A 21,526-nucleotide genomic window follows, 5' to 3' on the forward strand; every position below is an offset into this window, starting at 1 on the left:
AACAAGTTGCTTAAAGAGAAGCTGGCCCTGCTTCTGCTCCTTTACTATCTGCAGATGACAAGCAAAGCAAACAAAGGATAATTTCCTGTCAGTGATTCCTTCCTATCTCAGCAATAAATCAACACACTGACAACCTTTGCTCTGTGTCCCCTGAGGGCCGGGAGGAGCAGGTCTGCTAATGCCTGACTCAAAGCTGCCCTCTGTTGATTACATGTGGGAACAAGTACATACAAAAATCAATACAAAAGCAAAGAAAAGAGCTTTATGCACAATAAACGTAATTATTTACTGCAGTGGATCCAAGATGTTCTGAGAGGATTTTATTTGCTTTGTTTTTAATTTGTATTGTTAACACAGTTTGTACAAATCTAATGAGCTTAAAGGTCAATATGTGAACTTTAAACTCTCTTAGACAAGCTTTCTTATAATTTCTCTAAGTGGTTTTCCGGAATAGTTCTCCAGGCTTCTTGAAGGACATTCAAAGCTCTTATTTGGATGTTGGCTGACTTTTGTTCCATCCTCTCTAACAATGATCCCACACTCCTTCAGTAACGTTGAGATCCGGGCTCTGGGGAGGCCAATCCATGACTCATAGCATTCCGCGGTGTGATTTTCTATACAGGCATGCTTTTTCTTTGTTGGCTGTGTGTTTGGGCTCATTGTCATGCTGAAATAGGTAGCCTTTGCCAATCAGATGTTTTCCAGGTGCTACATATGGTGGATCAAAATCAGACAATGGTTTTGATACTTCTCCCTGTTTCCCCTCATAGCAACCACCCTTCCACTGAGACCATGTCTGATGAGGCTCCAGCGAACATTAGATCCTAGGTGGTGGCTTCCACTTCTCCAGTTTCCTCCATTTTTTTTTAAGTGCACAGTTTGGACCTAATAGCTGATTCCCAACGAGCTTGAAAGATCTTCGGAAAGCTTGGAGAGCTATTCCTAAAGACCACTGGTAAAAATTGACAAGAAAGTCTGGCTGCTTGGAAGCAAAATATAAAGAAATAAGACTTTTGCACAGCAGTGTAGTTTTGAGTAGAGCTGCTAACAACTCGCTTTAAAGGTGACAGGGGCTCTGCACAGGGGGACAACCCCACAACATATTGGGTTTATTTTTCATTTTTTTAGGAGAATGACTTTTTTAATGTGAAAACAAAATCCCCACGTCTCATTTTACAGCCTTCAAAGCTGTCATTAAGTACAGCATTTGAATAAACTGTACATTAAATAGAAACCCCCACTATAGTCAGAAGGGATGGATAATGGACAAAAAAGACGAATAAAATCAAACGTGCCCAGCCTGTCTTTACAGTACATTATATATATATATATATAGTGTGAACATAAGGTGTCAGAATGAAGCTGACAAAAAAGGGAGAAAAAAAAATGTGACGAATGAATCTCGCGAGATTACCAGTGTAACGGAGGACTGGGGCTTGGTCTTGAAGTTTTCAGATGCATCTGTAGATGAATCATAACAGCATCAAGATGTCGGGACGATCGGGCCGCGCTGAGACGCGAAGTCGGGCTAAAGACGACATCAAAAAGGTGCTAGCGGCCATCGAGAAAGTGCGCAAATGGTACGTAAGCGATCCGCGGGGGGACAATATGGAGGGAAAGGTATTAGTAGACCGAAGCCCGATATCTGCTGCGTCGCACAACAAACTTCAGTCGGAAAAGTTAGATGATTGACGGAGACGCCGACCAACCCGTGCTCCAGTTTGACAGAGGGGGCGGGGCTAGCTGAGTTTTTCCGCCGAGAGCTGTCAATATGGCTTCAGCCTGACATGCGGAGCGCGGCTAATTCCGGCTCGCTGTCCCGTTAGTCTAATTACAGTGTAATTCATAAACACCCGCGGACGTTTCCCCGGGGGTTTTAACCCTCTCCTGCACTGTGAGCGATGCCTGTTAGTGGGCACATTGTGATATTTGTGCAGCTGTCCATTGTGTGCTGTTGCAGAGAGATAACGTGAGCGTGTATGCTGCATGTCATGTTAGAGACTGAGGCTGTAGACCAGGTGAAAGCGGAAGGTGTTTCCTGAGCTCCTGTCTCAATGTAATCAAACTAATCACATCCCCAGGGAGAAGAAATGGGTGACAGTTGGTGACACGTCTTTACGTATATTCAAGTGGGTGCCAGTGACGGAAACAAAGCAGGTGTGGGCCTTTTGTCATGTGTAGCTTATTTTTTTAATAACCTTATTTTGCTCACATTTCTTGAAACTGACAAATTGCACTTCCATTGTCAGATATATCGCACCAAATCCACCGGTGGAGAAGTTAGAGGCTTGAAAGATGTGGTCCTGGAAAACACCAACTCTCTACTGGATTTTACTGGTATGTTTGAAGGCTTTTAAAAATAATTTTTAAAAGGTTTGCTGACTTGTTTTGTACTTAATGCTGTCTAAATTAAAACAACAATCTAAAAGAAATTAGTAACAGTACTGCTCTAAAGGTGGTCATACCAAATATTCAGTTGCAGTTTCATGTATGTTTGCACGTCACAGTAATTCACTGGACCTATTGCTCATTTCATGAAGAAATGAGAGGTTGCTCGAGACTAATGCACAGTAATATATATTTCAAAAATGCTGTAAAAGCTGTAACCTCATGTTCCGTGCCTTTCCCTTCCTCGCTACGCCAGATGAAAACAGCAACCAGAGCTTCCTGTCGGACGTTTACCAGCCTAAAATGGATAACAGCAGCAGCACCTCCAGCTCGCAGCAGGTCAGCCCTCCTCATGCCTCCAGCCTGCGAGCTGAAGACTCCCAGCCTCCAATGCTCGGCCAGGAGAGCGTGGATGGTATGTGGATAACATGCACTGCATCACATTTGTTGTGACGGTGCGAAAGCTTCGATAATCAGTATATAATCTCGCTGCCTCCTTGATGATGCAGAGCCAGTTCACTCAGGACAGGAGGGCACAGATGAGCCACCCACTCTCATCAAGGAGGACCTTCTATCATCAGGAACTGTCAGACGGAGCACCCCAGACACCCAGGTTCACTGCGTTAAAAATGAGCTCAAAGAAGACCAAAAAGCATGTTCCTTTGTTAAATCATTCCTAAAATTATTGCAGTCTAATTAAATGTGTTTCTTTTCATTGAACAGGAGGAACTGGATGAATCAGGAGCACCTCCCTTAAAGAAGATTTGCACAGGAGAGAACGCTGTTCTGAGATAGCTTATTTATGATCGTTTTGTCAAAATGCACACAAAACACGTCCTCAGTTGTTGTGAGATTAGCAAAGCTTTGACAATTATTCTGGATCTCTTCATATATTTACGCAAATATTGCTTATTTTAAATTCAGCTTTTAAGAAAATGTGTATTAACTGCAAAATCTTCTATTTTCCCCCTACTTTAATTAATATTTGAAGTCATGCTGTGTTTCGTTTTTCATCTTGAAAAGGACGGGGGGAGCATTTTGAACTGTATTTCGCAGGCTTTGTGTATTTTCATGCAGTTGCCGTAACTGTCTGATTTTCCTGGTAGCCGCAGCTGAAATTATGCATGTTTCCATATGCTGTTGCTTTATTCTGAAGGTTTATTGGCGATTTTGAAAAGGTGTTATTTGTGAAGCTTTATGCAAATTGCTGTTTTTAGATGTGCCATTGTGTATTAAATACAGTGCCCTCCTTTAAAAAAAGAAGAAGCTTCTTTTGGCTTATCACATGCAAGAATATGATTTTTATTATATATATATATATATATATATATATATATATATATATATATATATATATATATATATATTATTTGCCCATGTTTATAACTGAACACATTTGTTTATAACTGAACACATTTTGTAAATCATAATAAATGCGACTGTTCATTTTAACTCACTGAAGTATGGTTTGGAGATGGTGGCTCTAACAAAATACATTTTAACAAAAGGTGGCAGAGCAGAAGATGCTCAGATTGTCGCTGGGGGTGAACAGCGTGGACAGGCTGAGCATTTAGAAAGTTAGAAAGTCAAAACTGAGACAGTTTGGAAATGCAGAGAAGACAGTAAATAAACTGAATAATGTATGTTTAACATGGAGCAGCCAGGCAGGAGGAAAAGAGGAAGAGCACAGAGTAAGTTTTGTGTAATTAAGGAGGGCATACAGAGGGGCTGGCTTCACAGAGCAGTATGCTAGAAATCGGGGGAGATGGTTAACTGTGGCGACCCCTAAAGGAAGCAGCTGAAGACGAAGAAGATCCTGCTAAGTTAGGATTTATACACCATGAGGATTCCCAGTAGTGGGTAACCTATTGTTTAATCAGCATATTCAAAATGGAGTCCAGACAATGGTTTTAAAAATTAATTCGATAACTGAACAAGACAGCTCCTCGTTAGATATCGACAAAACCCATGTTCAGTCTATTGAAATATGATTTAAGAGTGCTGATTTGAACGGTTTATATAATTTTTATTGTCATCAGCTGACCCTCTTGCCTCATGTATATTATATGAGGGCGTGGTTTATCGGAAAAGACTGAGAATAGACAGGACAATTCAACCACTGAGAAACCTGCAGGCAAATTTGACGATGGCGCTTCAGCGAGACAGCCAGTGAAAGCGAAGAGGGGGCGGGACATGCGCGCGACGCTGCTTGCTACCGGGGAAACAGAGTTCTGAGGGTATGAGGCACAGTGCCGGTGGACTGAAAACTCCCGCCATTTCGACAGGGAATTAACCTCCTCTTAGCTGATTCAGGTTACTTTCTCGCAACGCTTGCTCACGCTGTTACCTGACGCCAAGGAGCTTCAGAGCATGCAGCGAGTACAGTTTGAAAGGGAGCAGGCCTAATTTGCGAACACTTGCTCGGGACTGTACAGCCGCCAGACCTGCTGTTGACTGACGGTTGCCGTGAGTTTCATTTTGGTGCGGTTCGCATCCTTTCACGTTCACCCGAAGGTGCTGAACTTTAACAACGGAGTCCGGGGACACGTTTGCCAGCGTGTTTTCTACCTAAGGTGCAGCGTAAAAAATAGCCTGACACCACTTCCAGAAGAGCAAAGGATGGTGCGATGAGTCCGGCGGCGAGAAGCGGCGCACTGTTATTGTTTTGCAACGAGATAACCCAGCCTGCTAGCTAGAAAGCTAGCTGCTACACGCTGAGAGCCGGGCCTGCCGGCGGTAACGTGAGACGTGCTATCTGTCGGCTCTGACATTTTTAATACTGGGATACATGCAAAGGACATACCATTGTGTACTATTGCGCTAGTCTGTTGCTAGAATATCTGTTTTTACTTTCGGCACTTGTGCCATCTCTGGATTTGAAATGGCACCGCTTTTGGGCCGGAAACCGTACCCGCTGGCTAAGCCGCTAGCCGAGCCACCAGGCCCGGGAGAGGAGGTCTACATCATCGAGCACACCAAGGAGGCCTTCAGGAACAAAGAGTATCCTTTAACATGATGCTGGTTATCAGTCTCGACTTATCGAGCCAGTCGATAGACTGGATAGCGGGCTTTGTCTTGGTTAGCTGAACTGATGTGCTCATAGTCACGAGTAGAACGCTATAAAGCTGGCTAAAGCAAGGAATTTGACCTGACATTTCTCCCCGTTAAGTGTTTCCCCGCATGTACACAGTTTACTCTGGGTTGACAGGCTGGCTAGCTAACACTCCGCTGTTTCTGGTAATTAAATAATTTTACCTATTAGTTAGCTTTTTACCTAACCGAGCTAAATATATGACTGTAAATAGCACGTCATTGTAGAGAAGGGCGAAAAGGAGTCTTTCACTTTCATGTTTTACGGTTCTGCTGGCAATGCTAACAGGGTGAGCTAGCCAGTTGCTAACGTTAGGTATCCCATTATGTCACAATAGCCCAGACTGACGCCGCTCCCCGGCTGGTAATGTGTTAGCTGGTAATGCTAGCACAGAAGAGTCTCAGAGTCCGTTTCGCTTTAACTTACTTTCGTATTTTGGGCAGACTGAAAGGTGTTCAGTGACTTATGACAGCATTTTGTTGTTAGCTTGGTTTCTTCTGTTGTCACAATTGGAGAACTTTACCACGTTGTTAAAACGTTCACATGAACGCTTTAAGCTCTTAAAGGTCCACGACTGTCAGCAAGGTTATGAAACCTGCTGTGGCACACGTAGCTAGTGTTAAGTGTCCATAATATGCTGATATGGACAATCGATTATGATATTTGACTTTATGCGGGTGTCTAAACTCTGTTATCCATTTTTATTGTCTTAATAAAGCTTTGTGAACCACTACGCTGTTAAACAGTCCCATCTATGGGAATTTGACTTGGTATGTTGTTAGAGTACCCATGGAAATGTAGTATACTCCATTACACAGCATCCAACTGATCTTTCTGACTTTCTCTGAAATCATTATTCATTCCCGTCCCTAACCCTCTCCTTGTCTTGTTAGGACAGGACTATTCACAGATGATTTGTTTTGAAATGTGTTTATGCTGGGTCTCTTTACCTCTCATTATGCTCAGTGATGTTAAATGTCATGATGGAATTTTATTGACTTGCATCTTGCTTGTTGTGCGTAAACAAAACCCTAAATAGGAAAACATTTGGATGATGTAACTTCCTTGACCGAATGTACACAGAGAGTACGAGGCCCGCCTACAGAGATATAATGAACGCATTTGGACATGCAAGAGCACTGGAAGCAGCCAGCTCACTCACAAAGAGGCATGGGAGGAGGAACAAGAAGTCACCGAACTGTTAGTATTACATCCACAGTGTTGCACGTGCACATTCATTATTCCATGTTAACTTGTGAAAGCTCTGTTGGTCTACTATGCTGATTTCAGACCAAACAGAGTATGCACTTTTAATAAAGGCTGTTGAGTGAGTGAAAATGCATAGATTCAATTCTTTAGGTCCTGCCCTTTGTATTCAGATGTCCAGTAAAACCTGGTTTGCATAAATCTCTGATTGTAAAAACCACACCTACTTATGTGGAAGGACTGTGCAAGAAATACACAGTAGTCACCTAAAAGAAGTTCATGGTATCAACAAAGAAGGGAACCATACAACCCCAGTGAAGGTCACAAGGCTTACTGCTTTGCTATGATTGGATAAATCTTGTGCTCCTCCTCTCAGTCTATTTAGAGGGCGAGTGACTCAGTCATCCTTGAATCTGCAAGGGCCTGAGTTCCTTTATCTTGAACCTATGGAAAATAATAAAATGGTTCAACTCATCTCTTTCGGTCCACTTGACTTGAAATATGTATTGACATATGGGATCACTATGTCCTTTTAGCAAGAGAGAGAACAAAAAAATAAATATGGCCCAAAGAGATGTCGCAGCAGAGACTGGGAAGAGCAGTGCTCAGCAGCCCAGAGCTGAAGTAAGTCGGGATCATGAGCTGTACAGTATTTACACTCTAATTATTTCAGCCAAGAGAAACTACTCCCCCTACTGGCAACCCTCGGCAAACGATCCATCCATCTATTTTCTTCTGCTTATTACAGTTCAGGGTCATGGTGTGTCTATCACAGGTTGATTTCTGCACTGCAGATCTAAGCAAAGTAAAACAAATCATGTGATGATGAACTCTGTGTTAGCATCACAACCCCTGTGAACAGAGAACGATGGAGCTGCAAGACAGTGTCACACTTGTTACCTTTTTATAAACTAACCATTGATCACTTTGTGTGTGTGTGTGTGCGCGCGTGTGTGCGTGTGTGTGTGTGTGTGTGTGTGTGCGTGCGTGCGTGCGTGCGTGTGCAGGCTTCAAGAGGAGTATCCAAAGTGGTTTGAGAAACCAGTCCTTGAGATGGTTCACCACAACACAGTCTCTTTAGACAAACTGGTTGAGATGGCTTGGGTGGAAATCCTCACCAAATATGCTGTGGGTGAAGAGTGCGACTTCCTGGTCAGTTTGACAGCTTACTCTTATTACATTTCTAAACTTGTCTGTAATGTCAATCTTATGATATTGTCAGTATTTTTTATTTTTTATTTTTGTAACCTGATAATTTACTGCATTAAAAGTTATAGTGTGTGTGTAAAATTTCTCATATAATGTCAAATCTTACATCTTGGCTTCAGGTGGGCAAGGAGAAAAGTTTGCGAGTGACAGTGGTAAAGATCCACCCCTTGGAAAACACAGAGGGTGAGTCTGGGGAAAAGAAACTTGAAGGTGCTTGTGACTCTCCATCCAGCGACAAGGAGAACGCAAGCCAGGAAAACCAGAGGAAGGAGCCTCCTCCCCGAGAGGAGAACAGGAGGGAGAGTCTGAGTGAGTGCCAATCAGTTTTAGGAGGCGAAATCTTGCATCGTGGATAAAATTAAGAACATGTTGTAAATGCTGCTTGGATAAGCAGGTTAAAATTGTTTATTTATACAGTATTTGTTCAATATATGATATTTGGCTTCCTGTTAGGTGACAGAGCACGACGTTCTCCGAGGAAACTACCCACTGCCATGAAAGAAGAGAGGAAGAAATGGGCAATGCCTAAATTCCTTCCTCATAAGTATGATGTAAAGCTCATCAATGAGGACAAGGTTTGTTTTTGTTTTTTTTTACATCATCACTCAAGAAATGGTGTGTGGAGTGTGTTCTATTTTTAGAGTATAAAAGGTTATACTTAAGGTTCATATACTTGTGAACAATAGACTTGGTGATTTTAAGAAAAACTGGACTCTAAATTTCCAACATGTGTCATAGGTGATCTGTGACGTCCCAGCGGACAGTCTTTATAGAACAGAGCGTCCTCCAACCAAGGAGATCATGCGCTACTTCATCAGACACTATGCTCTAAGGCTGGGCATGGGAGAAAGTGCTCCCTGGGTGGTTGAAGATGAACTGGTGAAAAAATTTAACCTGCCCAGCAAATTCAACGACTTTCTTCTCGATCCACACAAGGTAAGTTTAGTTATTTCATTTTGCTGTTCATTATTTAAATCAGTTTTTTAAGTGTTGCATGTTCTTGACTCACCTTCCTGTGTACATCTCAAGTTCTTGGCAGAGAATCCCTCCACGAAGCGCAAGAGCTTGTCATCTCCAGAGGGTAAGCCTAACAAGAAGCTCAAGACTGCTGACACTCCAGGAGAAGATTCGGGCAATGAGAAGGAAGAAAAGACTAAGAAAAAGAAGAAAGATGCTTTAGGCATGCCCCTTAGTCCCACCATCTGGGGCCACATGCAGGTTAGTCAGCTTGTGTGTACATGGTGAAATGTCATTTCATTTATGAGGTATCCCTCAAACGTCACTGTTATGTTTAATGGTTCCTTGGTTGTATTTCAGAAAATAAAAATGAATGGTTCTCCACTCAAGGTAAAGAACTCAGGAACCCCTAAGAAAGGAGAAGGTAAAGGCTCCGCTCCCTCCACTCCGAAATCTGGCAAAAAGTCAGGGGACAAAAAAGAAGGAAAGAAAACTGGAAAGAGTGGTGAGAAGAAACTCAATGTTCTCAAAGCATCCAAAAAGGACGGTAAAGCTGGTGCTAAGGGGCCAAAGATGAAGCAGATGACTCTACTGCATCTGGCTAAGAGCGGTGCTGCAGGAAGCCCAAAGAAGAGAGCTCGTAGTTCTGGCATTGGTACACCGAAACTTGGGAAGCCACTACACCCTATGGCTCTCCACCTCCTTCGTTACTACAAGGAGAACAAGGGTAAAGAGGATAAGAAGAACTCCCTTTCATCCCTTATCTCCAAAGCTGCCAAGACCTTGTCCCCAGATGATCGTAGTCGCCTGCCAGAGGAACTCAAGGAGCTAGTGCAGAAACGCTGGGAGCTTCTGGAGCAGAAGAAGCGATGGGCAGCCATGAGTGAAGAGGAAAAGAAGGAAGAGATGAAGAAGAGGCGTGAGGAACTCAAAGAGAAGTTAAGAGAAAAGGCCAAGGAGAGACGAGAGAAGGAGATGCTGGTCCGCCGTGAACAGTCGCGCCGATACGAAGATCAGGAGATCGAAGGTGGCAAGCCTCTGCCTGCATTCAAGCTTGTGGACATGCCTGAGGGGTTGCCCAACACATTGTTTGGGAATGTGGCCATGGTTGTGGACTTCCTTCACTGTTACTCAGGGCTGCTGATGCCAAATGACCAGTATCCCATCACAGCAGCGGCTCTGATGGAAGCGCTAGCTGGGGAACGGTCTGGCTTCCTTTATCTAAACCGTGTGCTGGTGGTGCTGCTCCAAACATTACTGCAGGATGAGCTGGCTGAGGGCTACAGTGAGCTCGACATGCCCTTATCTGAGATTCCTCTGACTATGCACTCAGCTTCCGAGCTGGCACGGTTGTGCCTGCGACCATGTGACGCTCACGGTGAGGAGAGCGGCCAGGGCTCAGAAGACTCTGGGGCCATGGGTGGATATGACGATGTGGTGACCAGCGAGTTCCTGGATAAACTCGAGACAACCGAGGTGTTTGAGCTGAGCCCCGAGGAGAAAGTCACCCTGTTAGTGGCGCTGTGCCACCGGATCCTGATGACGTACTCTGTGGAAGACCATGTTGATGCAATGCAGCAGCGGTCAGCTGAGCTGTGGAAGGAGCGTTTGGCAATGCTGAAAGAGGCCAATGACCGCAAGAGGGCTGAGAAGAAGAGGCAGAAGGAGATGGAGAACAAAGGTAGGAGGGATCATCAGTTTTACCAGTCTCAATATATTGCTGTGAATCAAATGTGTACTTTACACACAGTTTCTAAACTGTGCATCTACATTTTACCCTAAGAATTGTCAGAGAAAGTAGATGCCTTTCAAGTCTAGTGTGTATTTGAAGTATCGCACAACACGTGCCTGTTTGTATTAACATATTTGTGTTTTGCATGCGGTTAAAGGTGAGAAGAAAAAAGAAGGGTCTTCTAAAAAGGAGGTCAAGAAGGAAGTAAAGGTTGAGCCAGAACCAGAGGACATGATCAGCTCAGTGAAGAGCCGGCGACTAATGGCCATGCAGGCTAAGAAGGAGAAGGAGGAGATGGACAGACAGAACAAAGGTACAGTTTTTAAGCAAGATTGATACTAATTATAACTTTGATTCATTACATAGTATGCTTTATTTATTTTTGGTTACTATTATTCCTTTTAGAACGCATGGAGAAGGAGGCTGAAGAGGAGCGGATGCGTAAACAGAGGGCGGCTGCAGAGAGGGCTTTTCAGGATGGAATAACCAAAGCGAGACAAGTGATGCGCAGGACTCCTCTAGGTACCGACAGAAATCACAACAGGTTGGTACTTAACACGAGGAATTAACTCAGTGTGCCAAAACATCATGTCTGCTCACAGATGAAATCGTCTGCACCAGATATACCAGTCATTAATTTAATTGAAACTGTTTACAGGTAAAGTGCTGTGTCCTAAATGTCATGCAGCTGTTTGCCCTAGATGGCGCTGCAAGCCTGACATCATTGAAGACAAATCAAATAATCTAAGCCTGATCTTTTTTTATTTAAAGCATATTATTGTTAGTTATTTTGAAGGTGAAAGAATGAGTTGCAGATACAAACAATGGAAATGAGACTTCTTTGAAGGACAGATGGGCTCTGCCTTAGTGATAGAGTGAGGAGCCATTTGGGAGCGACTCAGAGTAGAACTATATCTCTGCCACATTGAACTGAGCCAGCAGAGGTGGTTGCTTCCTTGGTGTGGTGTTCTGGGCGTGTCCTGCCAGGACAAAGACCCTGGTAGACTGAGGACATGCTGTAGAGATTGCATCTCTTGTTTGTCCCCGGAACGCCTCGGTATTCTCGGTTTATGCCCAGTTAAGCTGAGGGAGGTGGCTGGGGACAGAAGTCTGGAAAAAATTGATGGATGACTGATTGTTTTATGATTTTATTTTTTTATTTAAATTTTTATAGCGCGGGTTGTATTTGTAAATGAATGTGCTGTACACTATGAATGATTCAAAATGTGCCACACTATTCAGTCGCAATTGATTCATTTTTCAGAGGTTAAGTTGGCAAAGTACTAATAATTATTTTTTTCAAATGCCTTTTTAGGGAGCTTCTGACATTGTTCATTAAACTGGTCTCAAATGTGACTTTATCTGATTGCTTCTCAGTGTTAGAATAGTGCATTAGTCAGGTTAGGGAATAAGAATTTAGTCCCCAGGAACATCCCTAGTCAGGGATGTATTGTAAATGTCATAAATTAATGGGTATCACAAAATTTCTGGACATTTTACCTGTTTCTTAGTCTTTCAAAATTAAAAGACTAACAACATATTTACCAGAAGCACTTTGGTAAATTGTAACCATACGTGATATTTTTGTGCAGATTCTGGCTTTTCTCTGATGTGGTTCCTGGTCTGTACATCGAGAAAGGCTGGGTGCACGAAAGCATAGACTACAGCTTCACCCCTCCACCAGAGGAAAAACCAGCTGAGCCTGAGGTAGAAGAGGAGGAGGACGGTGAGGCAGCCCCTGCTCCTGATTCACAAGGTAAGCAAAAATACATTCTCTTGAAAAATGTTTGTTTTTCTTTAGATCTAATAATGCAAATATTTTTATTAACTGATATAGAATTATTATTTTTTTCTTCCAGTTGTTTCTGTCTGGTTTTGTTTGCTCTGTGTGCAGGCTTGTTTGCACATAATTGGTAGTTAATGTGTGTTTTTGAGAAACAAATTTCCACACATGGCTTTATCTCGAGACACTAAATTATTATTTATGTTGCAGGAACTGAAAAAGATGATGGCAGTGTAGACGGTGCTGTTAGTGAAGGAGCCCAGCAGGGAGCAGCACCAGATGTTTGTATAGAAACTACTGTTCCCAAACAGGGACAGAACCTTTGGTAGGTGTCTATGTCTGTCCTTATTTTCCTTTTTCACTTTCATTTGATGCATTTTATCCTTTTTGTTTAATTGATCTTCTCCTCATTTTCACTTCTGATTTCAGGTTCATATGTGACAGTTCAGCTGAGCTGGAGGAACTGGTGGAGAGTCTTCATTCTCAGGGGGTCAGAGAGAGCGAACTAAAGTCAAATATACAAAGCAGGTGAATGCAGTATTATAAGAGATTGTTTTAACCCATATAAAACTGCAAAGTTCAGGTTTTTTTTTTTTTTTTGTTTATTTTTTCATCTGTAGTTCATGTCTATGATTTTTATGGTGGCAGTGGTGATAATGTAAAATACCTCTCACTGTGTCAGGTATCAGGAAATACTCCACTCCATCCATTTGACCCGGAAAGCCAGGCTCGGCCTCAGGACCTGTGACGGCTATGCAGAGCTACTCAAATATCTGCGTAGCGACATCCAGGAAGTAGCCTCACGCCTGCAGAAGGGCGGCCTCGGGTACCTGGACGATAACGTGGACATTGAGGACAAGGTGAATAGTCAGACAGTTTGAAAATGAGACTCTTCCCAGTCTTTAGTGAAAATCTGTGTTTAAATTCTACTAAAAGGGCACAGCATGTAGTCAGAGTGTTTGTTCAGGCTATCAGGCAATGGGCATGGGACATAGTGGTTGATTAGACAGATAACTAGTGCAAGAAAACAGATGTTTTGAAATCATGTTCAGTGTGGAAGGCATATATGGTAGAACCAAGTACACAGTTAGGCTCTGAAATGTTTAGTGTAAGTATTAAAAGCCACGGTGTAAACAAATGTGGGGTCAGAACAGCCCACTGATTGGCTTTCCAGGGTGTAAGAAATGCTTGGTCATTTTTAATTGCTCAAATTTTTCAGTAAAATTCACTGCCAAACCTGGTGTGGCGATGCCAGTGTGGGCCTACAGCACAAAAGTGTAAATGTCCTTCTAAAAACACAAATTATTTCAATCATAAAGATGTAAAATACTGTTTTTAGTTTAGTTACCAAAACTCTGCATGTGAAGACTTTGGGACTCACTGCAGGTTGGAAACCTGATATTGTTGAAATTGTGCTTATTTTTCTTAAAACGCATCAGGCTGTCCTTAACCTTTTTTCTAAACAGATTACTTGTAATATAGAGGAGCTGATTTAACAAGAAATATTACTTTCTGTACACTTTGTAAATTTTAAGGGAGTATGATCTCCATGAAACATTTGTACTTAGATGTTTAACTGGTCTAGAGAGATGCTCTTTCCTCATGAAGCACCCATCGGGGAAGTTTTGTGACTTTACTGGGCATACCGTCTGTGTTTTGAATTGAAATTCTCTGTCTGCTTCATCCTCTTGTCACAGTTGAAAGACATGGAGAGCCTGAAAGACTTCGGCGAGTGTATCATCACCATTCAGGCCTGTGTAATCAAAAAGTTCCTGCAGGGGTTCATGGCTCCTAAGCAGAAGAAGAAGAAGAAGCAAGCAGGAGAGGAAAGCAGCAAGGCTGAAGAGGTGGATGAGGAGAAGCGGTTGGCAGAAGAGGCCAGGGTAAGAGGAAAGAGATGAACTGTTAGCACTCTGATGCTAAAGCAGTATGGAGCCAAATCAGGGTCAAGTTTTATTCATTTGAAACTGAAATTCTGATTTTTGCTATTTAAAACAAATAATAAAGTAAAAAATGTTGAAAACCCCCCAAAACCAATTAATTTATTTTCAATGTTTACTTCTCCTCACAGGTAGCAACAGCAGTGGAGAAGTGGAAGACCGCTATTCGAGAGGCCCAGACATTTTCCCGCATGCACGTGCTGCTGGGAATGTTGGACGCTTGCATAAAGTGGGACATGTCTGCTGAGAACGCTCGCTGCAAAGTCTGTCGCAGGAAAGGTTAGAAATGTTTTCCACGGTTGCCCCGCTCTGTGTGGGAGAACGCACATCACCAGTTATTTGCAGCTGATGGGAGCATTATTGATTACGCACAGTTCAAATTCCAGAGAGGACAACAAAAACTGCACTATTATCTAGTTTCACTCTGAATTTGCCAGATTATTATGGTGTTAATTTGCATGTAAACTTCATAAAGGTTAAAGTGAAGCATTTTGCACTTGCCAAATGATATTCTGCCCTCCTGTCTAGTGCTCTGGGAGAACCCATCTGTGCTGAAGTTGGAGGAGTGTAGATCCAGGCAGGGCAGCAACTGCAGAGTCAAAGCACATCAGAGTAGTAGTGTCAGGCAGATCTACATACGGAGCCAACCACTCCGCAGGCCGACAGGTGAACCTGTAGTGATAAGATGACAGTAGAAAACATGTGAGAGATTTGCTGAGCTGTTGATACACTGAAGGTCAGGAAAAGCAAAAGGAGTTGAGGTGGAAATATGTGGGGCTGCTAAAAAGACCCAGAATAAAACTTAAGGCTTTAAAATTAAAAAGAAAAGGCCTTATGGTTGATGCTGATCTCTTCCAGGTGATGATGAGAAACTTATACTCTGTGATGAGTGCAACAAGGCCTTCCACTTGTTCTGCCTGCGACCGGCTCTCTACCGGGTTCCCAATGGAGAGTGGCTGTGCCCAGCCTGCCAGCCGACTGTGGCCAGACGTGGCTCCCGCGTAAGGTAACTGTCCTCCACTCTTTAAATAAGCTGATCCCTAAAGAGTTCAAAACAAAAGGAGACTAAAATATAACTGAAAGTGCCCATCTTGCACAGACCCTACCACTACCACATTCATGGAGGAAAAAGATAACCAAAATATAAATAAAGGCTAAAGGAATTCCTGGTTTCAGCTGACATACACCTTAAATATACATCAAAGTATTCAGACAGTTAGTGACTACAGAAAGCATCTCTCCTGTGCCCCAGTCCCTAATGCTAACCTGTCTGTACAGTTGCTGAGAAACAGCTGGTTAGGACATAGTCTAACAAACACATTGTTTATTTTATTAGTTTTCTATCATGTGATCAGTAATCGCACACCCCACTGATGGTGTGGTAGCTGGATATAGTGAAAGGGGAGACCCTCTTCAGGGTGCTCCACAAACAGAGCAGCGGATCAACCAGTGTAACTAAAGCCCAGATGTGTCTGCCCTATACTTCATCAGCTGTCTTTAAAGGCAAGCTCTCCATTGCAGGAACTATAAGCAAGACTCTGATGAAGAAGACGATGAGGAGGAGTCTGAAGAGGAGGACTCTGAGGAAGAGGATGAGGACGAAGAAGAGAATGACTACAAAGCCATGGGACACAGCTGTGAGTATTTTACAGAGAAAATTAGGTTAAAAAAAAATTGTAACTCTTTGACCAAGTTTAAGTTCACTCCTACAGTTAAGGAGGTGGTGAGGAATACAACAGTTTGAGTTACCATTAGCATTTTTTCCATACCTTTTTTAAAATCATTGTTGTGAAGACATTAATGGTCCAGAAAGGATAATTTTAAAGGCTTTAAGACCTGAGTTTGTTTTGGAAATGGAGGATCTTTGGTGCTGAAGGTTGAGAATGAAAGGAATGCTGATGGGGAATTTCAGCCATTGTCCTCTTTGTCTCATTGTCTGTGTGTGATGCTGCACAGCTCAGGTCTGGACCTGGCTTTGAAGCTTTGTCACCGTGGCTTCACTCAGAGTATGTGGCAGGATGATCCCTTCTGTCAGTTCAGGCCTGCCTGTCAAGGATAATGATTTAGAAGTTTCAACAGAGAGGTGTCGGTGCACCTAAGAGCCAGTTATCTTTCTCAATTCAAGCGTGAGGCTCAGACAGGCGAACGTTCAAATCATGGTGGCCTGGGAATGTTTCGAGCCACCTCTTAAAATGCCAAGAATTGAACAGTTGGATGTGGATTGATTTCATGAGAGAAACTGCAGCATTATACATGTTAATTTGTACTTCTGCTTCTTCTCCGTGTCTTTCCTCCTCCACAGTGAGACCAAGAAAGAAAAATAAGCAGTCTTCATCACGGCAGAAAAGCTCAAAAAGTAAATCAAAGAAGTCGGCCTCTTCTAGTAATCAGAGCGGCAAGCAGAGAACAGGCCCCAACAGTCCTGCAGACATCGACGAACTGGTACAAAGTTTACAGAGAGCTTAGAACAGACCAGCTTTGTATCGTTTGTCCTAAAATTATAGCTTTTGTGTGTGCCGTCTCTGCAGGTGCGACAGAGCTCCCAGACAGGAGTGAGCAGACAGGTGCTGGAGCTGGAGAGGTGTGAGGAAATCCTCAAGAAGCTGATGAAATATCGCTACAGCTGGCCTTTCAGGTGAGGGAAGAAGAAATGTGACACAAGTACATGTGAAACAGGAGCCACTTTGACTCCTGAACAACCTTTTCAACTATTAGCCAAACTACAGATATTATAGGGACAGAAGTGTTGGGCCACACCTCTTACTCTTTGAATGTAGCTGTTTTGAGCCTGGTGGCCACAGGTGTGTAAAATCAGGCACCTAGCCTGATGCTGTTTGCCTCTACAGACATTTAAGAGTGGGTTGTTCTAAAGAGCTCACTGAATGTAAGTGTGGTATTATGATAGGATGTCACCACTGCATCAAGGTGGTTTGTGAAGTTTCTTGACTCCTTGTACTTGCAGCTGTTACTGGTGTCATCTTGAGTGTTTAGGAGAAACTCAGTTGCAGACCACTGAGTCAGTTTCTGCAGAGTTCAAACCTGCTCTGGCATTAACATCAGCACAAACGTTGTGTGCTGGGAGCTTCGTGGCATGGTTTCCATGGCACCTAGGTGCACTGCTCAATGTGCAGGTGGACCAGTACTTTTGTATTTATGCTTCCATCAGCGTGGAAAGCATTTGTCTATGGAAACTACTTGTGCATTCAAAAACCTGTGTGCCACAGAAATATTACAAGCTTATCAGACTGAGTCACATTTTGTAAATGGTTTTCTCTCGGCAGAAACAGTGTGAAAACTGCAAAGCCCAGAGCCTCTTGGGCACTATTTCCTTCTAGATCGAGCGCTGACCTCTGCAAGTTATTTTACACAGAGCAATGGTGTGGGTTGTATGGCTGGTTATTAGCTGCTAATCCTGGCAGCAGTAGAGATTTGTGAGAGAGAAAGGTGCGGGGCTGAACTGCTCCTCTGAGAGTTTATGATCGTGATAATAACTACTGTACTAAACATGCTGGATGGTCTTCAGGGAGCTGCTCAGACATGTTGAAGAGACAAGGTAGCTGGTGGTCACATTCACCACTCTGACTCATGTGACTCCCTTTTTCAGAAGGGATCACCACAATGGGTAGGTCTGCATGTTTGATGCTGGATCTCCCTCATGACGCAACCCCAAAGGGATTTGTGTCTCTGCCTCCAATAAATGTCTAACAGGATTTAAACGTTTATATTTAATATGCCTTATGTATGTTTCTCGACTTTTATAAAACATGCGACACATTATGGTCCCAGGTCTCCAGTCTAACACTCATCATATGCTTTAAATCCTCTTTCAGGGAGCCTGTTTCCTCTGAAGAGGCAGAGGACTACCTAGATATCATCTCTCAGCCCATGGATTATCAGACAATGCTGGGCAAGTTCAGCCAGGGCTCGTACCGCCACGCCCAGGATTTCCTGGAAGATGTAAAGCTGGTCTTCTCCAATGCCGAGGAGTACAACCAGCAGGGCAGCACCGTGCTCTCCTGTATGGTCAAGACGGAGCAGACGTTCACCGAGCTGCTCCAGAAGCTGCTGCCTGGTCTCAGCTACATCCGGCGGCGTTCCCGCAAGCGTGTCTACCAAGCTCCTGCAACATCGGAGGAGGAGGAGGAGGAGGAGGAGGAAGAAGATGAGGAAGAGGAAGAAGAGCCCAAGAAGAAGATGACAAATGGAAAATCTCATGCGAGGAAAACAACCAGAAATGATCGAAGACAGAAGGATGACGACAGCGAGAGTGAGGAGGAGGAAGAGGATGATGAGGTGGATGGAGATGAGGAGGAGGATGATGATGATGATTATGATGATGACGATGGCAGGAGGAGAAGTAAGAGAACCTCTGCCACCTCGGGCAGGAAGGATTACAGAGAGCAGGATAGCGACGGCGAGCGGGAAACACGAAGAACTCGTAAGCGCAGGGGCCGGGGCGACAACGAGGCAGCGAGCAGCGACGAGGACCGGTCAAACCAGCAGCGACATTCCAAGAGACAGAAACGCTCGTGAAATCCAGGGTGCTGTTTGTTTTCTGTCATCTCTCTTTGCTTTAAAAATTTCTGTCCCGCTCCTCAGAACGATGACCACGAGCGCCTCATCTCCTCCTCACACAGCCAGCGGGACCTAATCCTCAGAAGGACTTTTTTTTGTGTTAATAAGTCTATGCTCATATTTTGGAAAAACAAGAGAAGAAAACTGATATATATTTGTAACATGTTTAATATTGGTGATGTTTTGTTTGTTTGTTTTTTTCCAAACCAAGAAAAATGAGACATTTGAGATAATCAAGAGGTCCTCATAGCTCTTAAGACTCTTCGATTTAAAGTCGACAACCTCACACACAAGTGTAATTTGACTTAAATGTTGTGAACTGCTTTGTGTCCTCTCCAAACGTGAGTACAGTGTAATCAGAGGGACTTGTCTTCGCACTTAGTTGAGACATGGCTTTACTGGTGTGCTTCAGGAATGAGTCCAGCTAGCTCTCTGCCCCCCCAAGCATCTGTGACGAGTCGCTGACTGTAACAGATCGTGTTGGTGTGTCTACAAACAATCTAGGAGTTTGCTGATAGCCGTCACTTGTAAATTGCTCTTTCTGTGAAGCATCTTGCTTACAATCTTTGGTTAATTCCATGTTCATAGATAAACACCATAGGATTTTACTAGATTTAGCATATGCATACATAAATATATATATATTTTCCCTCCTAGTCCAGGTTTAAATCTTTCATTCAAAGCTGGGCTGAGACTGCAAATCAAAATTCCTTTTCAGACACAAGATTCTCAGCTTCCTCAATCTTGATAGTGACAGCACTGAGTCAATTTTCAGGCTTCACAGAGCCCCGGGACATTTTTAGAAACCACAAACTGTTTAGAAGTTGGATGTAGCTACCATGATGGTGACCACTGGTTTGCGAAATCCTTATTAAGAAGCCTTGAGATCTCGCGGTGAAGCCACACGTTCGGCTAATTTATCAATCACAAGAAAGAAAACGCGAAATGTGTGATGTGAAGCCATTAGAAGGAAAGGAGCTTGTGTCTGAAAGGGGCTTTGTAGTCCAATCACTTCACTGGTTTAAAACAAACAAAAAAAAGCTTCATCCCAGCTTTTGGTGCCAAGATGTTATCAGGGACGGACTCTGAGTCTCCCCCTCTTTGTCGGCTTGTAGAGCTGTTCAACCTTTCCCCCCTCTGTAGTGCCCTGCCACTTTAAAGGTACCTCAAATGATCCGTCAGTTTGCACTCCTCCTGTGTAAAGTACACTTAATATGCCAGCAGCTGCAGGACCATACTATATTTGAAATTATGTGCATAAACATTTGTAAACAGTGTTTAAAAGCAGCAGATGTGATGTTTGTTAAGACAAATGGGCATTTTTTTTTAACCTTTGATAATTTTTGCACTTTTTATTTGGTTATTTGTAAATAATAAATAGTACCCAGGAATTTGCAAGGTTTTAAAACGGGGCTCTCTTCAGAACGTGCCACGAGTTCTTTTACTTCTCGCATAGTCAACAGCAGAAATCTTCCCTTTTTACGTTTTGTGACACAGTGAGCGCTGTGGTTCAGCTCAATTAGATTAGTAGCTCAGACTTGGGGTAAAGCAGCTCTTTAAAGGTAAATCAAAGGTTTTCTAGCACATCTCCTGGTGTAGTCACCAGGTGGCGCTCTATACCTGCACTTTTATTACTCTGGTGCCAGCATTTTCCAAGTACTTCAGCGGCAGTGCTGCTAGCTGTACTCTTGTACCACCTGCCTGTCACTGCAGGGGAGCTTCATAGTGCTGGGATATTTTAGCTCTTAGTGTGCAGAAAACCATGTGTAGTTATTTGGTTGCCTGCCATCAAATGTGTGTGTGTGTATATATTACCTGTATACTGATGTGGCAGTGGCTGGGTCGCCCTCTTTTGTCTGTACTGTGCTGTGCCGTTCGCCCGTGTTATTTCTAGTGCTGTTACCATCGAAACTTTCCTGTTTTCTTTCGGCCACTGATTGTTTTCGCCCCGTATTGTTTTTGTTTAAATTCAGCTTCCCGACACGATTAACAGCTGTCAACAATGTTTGTAAAAATTGACATGTCAACAAACGAGCAAACTGCCCTTCTCAGAATGAGATCTGGCTGTAAATGCTTTCTTTATACTTGGAGCAACTGCAAAATCCTTTTACACCTCCTTTTTTATATATATTTATAGTCTCTAAAAGCTGGGTTTGGGCAAGTTCTGAGGATTCACTTGTAAAGAATTTCCAATAAAGGCTATGGATGAAGACCGTAGTTCTCCCTGTTTGATTTGTGCTGAGCTGATGAGGCTGACATCACTGCCGTCCGTCTGTAAACTTTGTGATTTTAAAAAACAAAAAATGGGCTAGCTTTGACAAGCAAGTTGTCTTTACTTTTTAATAAAATATCAAATCATTGTTTTACACTGGTGTTGGTTCATTTTCTCGGAACATCTGAATCTTTGTGTGGAAGACAAATGATCTGCAAACCCTGGATGTCGAAGCCAAAGCCGTCATAACAGGATAAATGGTTTCATTATTCACAGAAGGATGAGCGACTTGGACTCAAAGCGTTCCATGAAGAGGTGAAGCTGTCTGTTTGGATTCAGATGTTCTCAACATAGTCAACTATACTAACACTTTATTAGGTACACCTATTCACCTTGTCAACCCAGATAATTAGTCAGCCAATCACATGGCAGT

At 43.1% G+C, this 21,526-nt stretch overlaps 2 protein-coding genes across 4 annotated transcripts; both read left to right on the forward strand.

Annotated features, from left to right (window-relative positions):
* Positions 1 to 1,414: 1,414 nt before the first annotated feature.
* Positions 1,415 to 3,840, forward strand: bcl7bb (BAF chromatin remodeling complex subunit BCL7B b). Its single transcript, XM_004561419.5, has 6 exons — positions 1,415 to 1,580; positions 2,082 to 2,157; positions 2,250 to 2,337; positions 2,645 to 2,803; positions 2,898 to 3,001; positions 3,112 to 3,840. Exons 1-6 carry the CDS (start codon positions 1,468 to 1,470, stop codon positions 3,181 to 3,183), a joined length of 612 nt encoding a protein of 203 aa, XP_004561476.1. The 5' UTR covers positions 1,415 to 1,467; the 3' UTR covers positions 3,184 to 3,840.
* Positions 3,841 to 4,565: 725 nt separating this feature from the next.
* Positions 4,566 to 21,247, forward strand: baz1b (bromodomain adjacent to zinc finger domain, 1B). Of its 3 annotated transcripts, none has more exons than XM_076892239.1 (22): positions 4,566 to 5,388; positions 6,563 to 6,679; positions 7,693 to 7,837; positions 8,014 to 8,203; positions 8,348 to 8,469; positions 8,633 to 8,830; positions 8,924 to 9,112; positions 9,242 to 10,532; positions 10,741 to 10,896; positions 10,989 to 11,127; positions 12,176 to 12,339; positions 12,577 to 12,691; positions 12,796 to 12,894; positions 13,049 to 13,226; positions 14,064 to 14,249; positions 14,438 to 14,585; positions 14,835 to 14,972; positions 15,165 to 15,312; positions 15,828 to 15,943; positions 16,609 to 16,748; positions 16,835 to 16,941; positions 18,137 to 21,247. In XM_076892239.1, the coding sequence occupies exons 1-22, from the start codon at positions 5,270 to 5,272 to the stop codon at positions 18,837 to 18,839; spliced, it is 4,908 nt and encodes a 1,635-aa protein (XP_076748354.1). In that variant the 5' UTR covers positions 4,566 to 5,269; the 3' UTR covers positions 18,840 to 21,247. The 3 variants fall into 3 exon arrangements, with proteins under 3 accessions (XP_076748354.1, XP_076748353.1, XP_004561473.2); XM_076892238.1 differs by having other exon boundaries at positions 4,568 to 5,388; positions 9,212 to 10,532; XM_004561416.4 differs by lacking the exon at positions 14,835 to 14,972 and having other exon boundaries at positions 4,571 to 5,388; positions 9,212 to 10,532.
* The last annotated feature ends 279 nt before the right edge of the window (positions 21,248 to 21,526 follow it).

This window comes from Maylandia zebra, linkage group LG14 (assembly GCF_041146795.1).
Source record: "Maylandia zebra isolate NMK-2024a linkage group LG14, Mzebra_GT3a, whole genome shotgun sequence".
Classification (NCBI taxonomy): Eukaryota; Metazoa; Chordata; class Actinopteri; order Cichliformes; family Cichlidae; genus Maylandia; species Maylandia zebra.

Coding starts and splice junctions, on each gene's coding strand:
- bcl7bb (XM_004561419.5), top strand. CDS start 1,468: ATGAATCATAACAGCATCAAGATGTCGGGACGATCGGGCCGCGCTGAG. Junction 2,158..2,249: donor CAGTGACGGAAACAAAGCAG/GTGTGGGCCTTT, acceptor TTCCATTGTCAG/ATATATCGCACCAAATCCAC. Junction 2,804..2,897: donor CGGCCAGGAGAGCGTGGATG/GTATGTGGATAA, acceptor TTGATGATGCAG/AGCCAGTTCACTCAGGACAG.
- baz1b (XM_076892238.1), top strand. CDS start 5,270: ATGGCACCGCTTTTGGGCCGGAAACCGTACCCGCTGGCTAAGCCGCTA. Junction 10,533..10,740: donor GAAGGAGATGGAGAACAAAG/GTAGGAGGGATC, acceptor ATGCGGTTAAAG/GTGAGAAGAAAAAAGAAGGG. Junction 10,897..10,988: donor GATGGACAGACAGAACAAAG/GTACAGTTTTTA, acceptor TATTCCTTTTAG/AACGCATGGAGAAGGAGGCT.